The sequence below is a fragment of the Hypomesus transpacificus genome, chromosome 6 (assembly GCF_021917145.1).
Source record: "Hypomesus transpacificus isolate Combined female chromosome 6, fHypTra1, whole genome shotgun sequence".
Taxonomy (NCBI): domain Eukaryota; kingdom Metazoa; phylum Chordata; class Actinopteri; order Osmeriformes; family Osmeridae; genus Hypomesus; species Hypomesus transpacificus.
Window position 1 is genome coordinate 13,874,991 of NC_061065.1, and position 8,351 is coordinate 13,883,341.

The 8,351-nt window shown below is 43.2% G+C and overlaps 1 protein-coding gene across 1 annotated transcript; it reads left to right on the plus strand.

Annotated features, from left to right (window-relative positions):
* The first annotated feature begins 2,011 nt into the window (after nucleotides 1–2,011).
* On the plus strand, nucleotides 2,012–6,976 carry LOC124468417 (zinc finger protein 239-like). The gene is made up of 2 exons (XM_047021122.1): nucleotides 2,012–2,122; nucleotides 4,460–6,976. The coding sequence occupies exon 2, from the start codon at nucleotides 4,660–4,662 to the stop codon at nucleotides 5,767–5,769; it is 1,110 nt and encodes a 369-aa protein (XP_046877078.1). The 5' UTR covers nucleotides 2,012–2,122; nucleotides 4,460–4,659; the 3' UTR covers nucleotides 5,770–6,976.
* The last annotated feature ends 1,375 nt before the right edge of the window (nucleotides 6,977–8,351 follow it).

Below are 8,351 nucleotides of genomic sequence, written 5' to 3' on the forward strand. Positions count from 1 at the left end.
CTTTGGTCAGTCTGTTACCGTTGTTTGTGAATGTAAAGCCTTTTGTAAAACTGATTTGAAAAGGGATATACAAATAAAGTTGTCTGAAATACCTTCTCTATCTTGGTTGATTTCTTTTGTGACAGTTCACCTACATTGGGCGAAGTGTGTTTCCAAAGTACTTGTGAACATAGGACAGAAGTTACCGACAAACTGTATTTCATTTTTGACATGTTTACAGAAGTGTTATTTTCAGCATTAGATGTCCATTGTGCTCATGGGTAGGTGTCATTTTCGGGATTGTACTAATAATTCAAATCTTATCTCAACTTGTTTCTTAAGTTTAATATTGTGTTTCATCGCGTTTTGTACATTGACATTACAATAATGGATAATTATCCTGACATTGGAAGACAAAAAAGGTGGAGAAATTGCAGTTTGTGACAGCAGCAGGGTACAGTAGTAACAATTTAAAATATAGAAAATGCAAAATATAAATTATATGAGATACAAGATACAGAGTCTTATAAAATATGAAGATAAGGATTTAACGGTATATGATCCTAATATTGGAAGGTGAGAAACAGTTGTTATCCTAAATAACACACCATTTAGGCCTACTTAGTTGGGCTTGTAGATTTGAAGGAATTCCTCTTACACTTCAAGTATCATAGAAAACGATTTACTCGATTGGATACCAAAATAATCAGAAGCTATTTCAGTAATTACTTTTCGTAAACAAACATCCTGAATAATGTTGCTGATGACCAGCCATTGTAGAGTACAGAAACGTATTATCTGTATTTACATTTGCAAGTCAAGGGTCATAAGACTGAATGGTTGTAAAACAAAGGGGTTAATTGTCCTATTTACCAGATGATAGCCTGATAGCAGGGCAGTTTACACATTTCTGTCCTACATCACTGGAATATTCTGATACAAACTGTATTTTACCCTCCAAGTTAGTTTAGATCTCATTACATAGCCTGCTGTGTGACTATAATATAAACTTAGACAAAGTTGCTATTTGTTTGGGTTAAATGAACGTCTCCAGATGTGCAATTTGCATCCGGGAGAGAAGTTACTTACAAAAAAAATTGAAACATGGAAAGTTTTCATATTTGAAATAGTCAAGTTCCTCTGAGAATACAATGTTTCTCTGTTGCTCTGGGTAAGAGCGTCTGCTAAATGACTAAATGTAAATGTAGTCAAGATCACACATTTTAAGGCACATAAATGTAAGAAAAACAACGTTTTCCATTTAGGGCATCTTTATTAATAGATGCAGCTCTGCATACATTTTATGTTTAGAGTGGCAGAGGAATTTAAGTTGATGCATAAAAAGCACAATTTGGTTAAGAAAACAATCACCAGAATGCAGGAAATGAAGTATTTAACACCCCAAATCTCCTGGGGGAAAACCCCCAGACCCCCGCTTAAATATTTCCCCCCGATATTGGCCACTGCCAAGGTGTCCCTTATTTGACCACATTGGAGGTGGCAACCCTAAGAGAGACAGACAGACAGTGATGCAAATGGTCAGCCATTAGAAAAATGCCGGATGGGATGGGTAAGATTTCAGATTAGTAATGTGTTGTGTGTCTCAAGGTAGGCTACGTAGTCCTCTTTTGTGAACTTTTATTTTACCGCCCTCGTGAGCAGCATGAAGATAAATAGTTTGCTGTGTTCTGTAGGCTACTGCTGAAGTGGAGTCGAAATAAATTAAGTGCTCAAAAACCTTTTAGTACAAAAAAGTATAGGTTGTCAGTTTGTAAATAAAAAATGAGACACACAATAGAGAATATTATAGGCTACTGGATTTAAAACTTTGCGATTCCAATCCAAAATCAGAATACAACGTTTATTGTTCATTTGCATGACATTCTTATTGTGAAGTAACTAATACCATCTTATTAGTTTGAAGAAAATACAATTATTATAATGAGGTTACCTAACGCTTTAGGCATTAGCTGTAGAGGTAGACTGGCAACACCCTAATGACATTCGTCATAGCTTGCATGTTTCCATGGTGTTTCACCTGACTTGATGTAGTAGGCTAGTTGGTACCACGTAGCGACAGGCACCTCCGAATGTGACCGTGGACAAACCTGGGGTAGCGGGGTTACAAACTCAACAGCCATCGGTATGTTTTGTGAAATAACGCAAAGTCATTAATAACATTTAAGTAGGCTACTGCTGTTTGTATTGTTTAATACGGGTATCTATGGCGACTGCCAATGTTTTTACCATGTTAGTTTCCCATGGTTTCTTTCCGATCTCAGTTTCTGTGAAGGGATCCGCCTCCACGTTTACGGATAAAAGTGAGATCAAACTCGAATCTCTTCCCACTCACAAAGTTATTATATCGGTCTTTTGTAGAGGGATTTTGACTAGTATTAAAGTGTAGCATTGGTGTTTAATGATAAACCCTGTAATTTTGGGTGTTTTGCTCGAGCTTGTTCAGACAGTTAATTGCTGCGTATCGACCGAGCGATGTTGCTGTGGTGTGTACCGTACATAAGTACTTGTTCATTCAAATTTGGCCTATAATCCATGTTTAACATGCAAAAACTACAATCAAATCGGAGATTTCTCAACGACAATCAGGCGAAAGAGACACATTTAGCCGTTTAGCTCCATAGACTTCCATTGAACATGCACTCGCTCGTGATCACCCCCAGTGGAACTCTGGTGGAACTGCAACCAAATTTGGCACAATGGGGCTTAATAGTGAGTGGCAAGTCTCTCCAGGCTCTGGTATAATTAAAGGTCACATGACATGCTGTTTTAGGATGCTTTTATATTGGAATTAGTGGTCCCCTAATACTGTATCTTAAGTCTCTTTCCCGAAATTCAGCCTTGGTGCAGAATTATAGCCACTACGAGTAGTCCCACAATGAGCTTTCCTCAGAACGCTGTTTCTGTGTCTGTAGCTTTAAATGCTAAATGAGGAGGAGAGAGGCGGCACCATGTGCTTATGTTTACAGTGGATGTATCGCAATGGCTCGTAGCCCCGTTGCTGTAAGATGCCTCGAATTTGCCCATTCTCATCTGATAACCCTGGTTTGCAGAGCTGCACACTCAGTCATTTCAATGTGGGGAAAGGCGGATAATTGTGCGCGCTCTAACACCAACAGCAGAATGTTATCCACATAACAACGAAGCGTACAACACTGCTTACAGAATGTGTATTCACACACATACTTGATGCTATCTACCTTTACATTAGTGACAGTACCTCAGCTGATAGCTGCAGAGCTAATGTTACAGCCAGATTCTAAGGGTAGCAAGCTAGGTAGGCATATAGTAAGCAACAAAATGATATAGCGTTGGTTGACTTACTTGTCCAAGGTTTGTAGCTGGACCAAGGAGTACTGGCTAGAATTTAATTTCAGACGGTCAGCAAGGCCAACTTTGTATTGGCTCAAGTTAAGGAAACAGTGGTGGCTGAAATGTTTGGCGCAGACATGCAAAACTTTGAGAGGTTGTGTCGGCGCATTTCCAGCGAAAATAAATTAAGATACTGGTTGTGCAGAGGCTCCTTGTGACGTCACAAGGAGCAGATTTTCAAACGGAGCGTTTGAGCCTTAATTTCGTCAAAGGCGGAGAAGAACACCCAGGGCTTGGTTAACACCTATCGAAAATTCTAGCCACTGGGGGACCAAAGGCAAGCTAGGGGAAGTTTTAATGTCATTACGAGATGCAGTACCTTATCGTCAATATATGTTCAAGGGTGTTGTTATGCTGTGTTCAAGGGTGCTTTTATAATACAGTTACCAGCGATATTATAAATAGTAAATACATAGTAAACTGCCTTTCAGCACAAAATAGTTATAGCCAACAAATGTTGTGTATCGCATTTCAGTAGCCGAGAGAAAATAGTGCCGTACGTGTGGCTGTTGCTATGCAACGGGCAAATAGCATTGTGAACTTCACGTTTGTTAGCCTAGCTAGGTCTCGCACCATCTCATTCATTCACATTGCTCCCTTTATAAAAGTTGCCTTTAAAATAACAACAACAATAAATGACGACAATACGTTCAATAAAATACATTTTTATTTCAACATTAGGCCTAAACATTCTAAATCAATCATAAATGTTTCATAGGCACTGATATGCCCGTTCCAAGATGGCGGCCCCACGGCTCGTCAGCGCCAGTAAGCAGTAACGGTCGATGCGGCGTCTCCTCTTTATTATGTCTATGGCCGTACAGTAGTTTATGGCTCAATAAAGCACACCCCGTGACTCACTTTCAACCAATCAGAATGCTTGATTTCATCCACCGGTTTATAAAAAGTTGTATGGCAGAGATTACATTTTAATCAGTGTTACATGTTTTTCCATACAAAATAAACTTGAGAAACATACACCTCACCAAATGATCACCATTACATATAAAGAGTGGACATTATGATAGACAAAATATTCCTTTTATATGTAAAATCTGAGTTCTCATTAACTTGGAGCTTTCTCCTCCAGATCCCCAATTGGCCTACTTGATCGTGGGTCGAGACAGGACAGAGAAGACATCTTGTGGCTCCAGAGAGACTCAACCAGAGAGACTACAGAGAGAGACTCAACCAGAGACGGCAGTTCCCTAGAGAGAAACAAGCTTCTAAAGACTAGATCCAAGACAGGACCCAGAGAGACCAGACAGAGCACAAAGAGAGACAAGAGTTATGGAGACGCATCACTGGGACTCTTGTGGGAAAAGCCTTTCCTCATCCAATTCCCTCAAGAACCACATAATGATCCACACTGCAGAGAAGCCCTACAGCTGTGACCTCTGTGGTAAAACCTTTAGCCGGGCTGGTACTCTCAAAGTTCACGACAGGATCCACACTGGAGAGAAGCCCTTCAGCTGTGACCTCTGTGGTAAAACCTTTAACCAGGTTGGCCATTTCAGATCTCACCACAGGATCCACACTGGAGAGAAGCCCTACAGTTGTGACCTCTGTGGTAAAACCTTTAGCCTGGCTAGTACTCTAAACCTTCACCGTAGGATCCACACTGAAGAGAAGCCCTTCAGCTGTGAACTCTGTGGTAAAACCTTTCGCCGGGCTGGTACTCTCAACGTTCACCTTAGGATCCACACTGAAGAGAAACCCTTCAGCTGTGACCTATGTGGTAAAACCTTTAGCCAGGCTGGCAGCTTAAGAGGTCACCGCAGGATCCACACTAGAGAGAAGCCCTACAGCTGTGACCTCTGTGGTAAAACCTTTAGCCAGGCGGGCCATTTCACTGTCCACCGCAGGATTCACACTGGAGAGAAGCCCTACAACTGTGACGTCTGTGGTAAAACCTTTAACCAGGCTGCCCATTTAACAGCTCACCACAGGATCCACACTGAAGAAAAGCCTTACAGCTGTCACCTCTGTGGTAAAACCTTTGGACGACTTGAAAGTTTCAGAGCTCACAGCTGGATCCATACTGGGGAGAAGCCCTACAGCTGTGACCTCTGTGGTAAAACTTTTACACGGGTTGACAGTTTCAGAGATCACTGCAGGATCCACACTGGGGAGAAGCCCTACAGCTGTGACCTCTGTGGTAAAACCTTTAGTAGCGCTTCTATTTTCAGAGTGCACAGCAGGACCCACACTGGGGAAAAACCCCACAGCTGTGAAAGCTGTGATAAAGCCTTCTCTACCTCAGGTGCTTTGAAGAAACACAGCATGATCCACACTGGAGAAAAGCCCTACAGCTGCCCACACTGTGACTACTCAGGTAAAACAAATGGCAATCTGAAGAGTCACCTGCGTATCCACAATAGAAAAAAACCAAAGCACTGATGTCTGGGGCTTAGCTGTCCCAGCAGTCACCATCTGAGAGAACTCTTGTATGACCCTCAGCTGGAAGAACTACTGGCCTACACCTACACCTACTGGGACAGCAGATGCAGTAACGCACATTTCCTGTGATAGAATACTTGGTGGTTCTGATGTAGAGGGTTACTCTGTCTCTCACCAAGTGATCATTTGCTATGGTTTTTCAGAACATACTGACAATATTTCAGACAATACTGACTGATTATGTTGAATTTGTCTATATGTACGCAGACTATATTGAAGTCCTGTTGTTCTATTAACTTTCTTTCTACACACACTAGTTGTCTCTTTGGATCAAAGTACAGGGGTGTCAAACATGCGGACTGGATCCGGCCCGCCAGGTGGTCCAGCTCGGCCCGTCAGATGTCTTTGCTAAGTTCGAAAATTACAAAAATACATGAATTTTATTTCTATAAATGTAACTGCTATTCCGAATCCAAACGTTTTGTAATTTTTTTTAATCGATCCAGTTATTTCTTCAAAACCAGCGTAAATGCGATGTCTGCTCCAGAGGCAAAAGCGCTCATTGCCACAGGCAGCAGCGCTCGCTGCTCGCTATGTGACGTTACACGATCTCTTGCGCACACTTACACCTGAAGAGAAACGCCATTGGCCTGAACATCTGGCAGAGCTGGTGTATGCGTATAGCATCACGCCACACGCCACACGCCACACACAGGTTATTCACCCTACCAGCTGCTGTTTGGAGTCCACCCACACCTTCCGTTTGATGCAAAGCTAAGCCAAGAGCGAGAGAAAGATGGCCGACCTGACTGGTTGGTTATACACCAGGAGCAAGAGAGTGTGCTGACGGGAAAGCTGCAGAGAGGCTGGCCCAGCAGCAAGGGAAAGTTTATTGTCCGTCTGTAGAAGTTGGGCAATGGGTGTATGTCCGCTACCGACCACCAGGAAGGAATAAGATCCAGGATGCCTGGTCAATTACTGTGTACAAAGTTGTAGACATTCAAGGGACCACATGCAGTTGAACCACTGGAGGGGGGGCCTGTGAAGAGGGTGCACAGGTCCGACCAGCGACTGTGTGTGGGGTCCATACCATACATTTCTTGAATCTGAAACGGGCCATGACAGGAAGCCCGTGGAGGGAGATGAGCAGGGTAACGTGGGAGTGTCTGGGTAGATTGTAGACCAGGCGGGCCGCTGCTTTCTGAATCCTCTGGAGAGGGCGGGTTGTGCATGCTGGGAGACAGGCAGCGAGCAGCGAGTTGCAGTAGTCCAACTTAAATGGGAAAAATCCTTGGACTAGCAGCTGGGTGGAACGCTCAGACAGGTATCTCCGGATCTTCCGGATGTTGTAGAGGGTGAATCTACCCGACCGGGAGACTGCAGCAATGTGGGCAGTGAGGGGAGAGCTTGTCATCCATGGTCACCCCGAGGTTCCTGGCAGAGGGCGAAGGGGTCACTGTCGCAGATCCCAGGGTGATTGAGAGATCATGGGAGATGGAGGGTTTGGCCGGGATGACGATAAGTTCTGTTTTGGCGAGGTTCAGCTGGAGGTGGTGCTCGGTCATCCAGGTGGAGATGTCTGTGTCTGTGAGGCAGGCCTCAATCCTACCTACAGGTAGGATGAGATCCAATGAAGTGCAGTGCCAGTGTTTGTGTGTCCTTGCCTAATCCAGAGGGGAGATATTGCTGGTTGTATTTCTGGTTTCCGTGTGTGATTTAGCACACAGGCTGTACACCAGCGAGAAAGTGAGTTTATACATATAGAAATGTCTTGAACAATGTTTGATTGTCAACTAAATGTTTTAATTTACCAATGTACTCTTCTGTGTGGCTCAACCATTGTATTTAGTTTATTTTCTTTCATTATTCAGAAGAGAGCCACTACTGTTGCCTATCTTGTGCCTATTTTATAAATTTAGCTAAGTTTACAGGATAGGACGTCAGTATAAGAAATAAGTATTTTTGTTCCGAAAACTCCTCAAAGCTCAAAGATTAAGACTGTTCTCACTGAGTGCAGTCAGGGAATCAAAACCCACAAATAAATATAAATAATCTATATTCCTGTGTCCGGCCTTACTATTATGGGGCCACATACTATATGTATGCGTTATTATGCTATGATTTTACTGGTCTGGCCAACTTGAGATCAAAGTGGGCAGTATTTGGCCCCTCAACTAAAATGAGTTTGACACCCCTGCATTAGACTATTGCATAACCTGCTGTCTGTAATATTAAGTTGCTCTTTGGGTTAAATTAACGTCTTCAGATGTGTAATTTGCATCCGGGAGAGAAGTTACTCACAAAGAAGTGGAAATAATGAAAGCTCTTAGCGCGTCACTAGCATCTCACCATATCATGCAGTCGGGGAACGCCTTAGCAGGGCGGGCTATTTAAACAGGTTATCACTGCACTCTGCATTGCTTAGTGCGACACAGGATGCTCTGTTTCAATGTGCTGCCTCCACCGCCCCCGCCTCCACCCTTGGGGATAGGGGAATGCGTCGCTGCTCTCTGCTTGGATGCCGAAACGGTGTCTCTGTTGGATGCGGCAGGCAGCCGCTGCGAGCGAGCAGAACCATTATG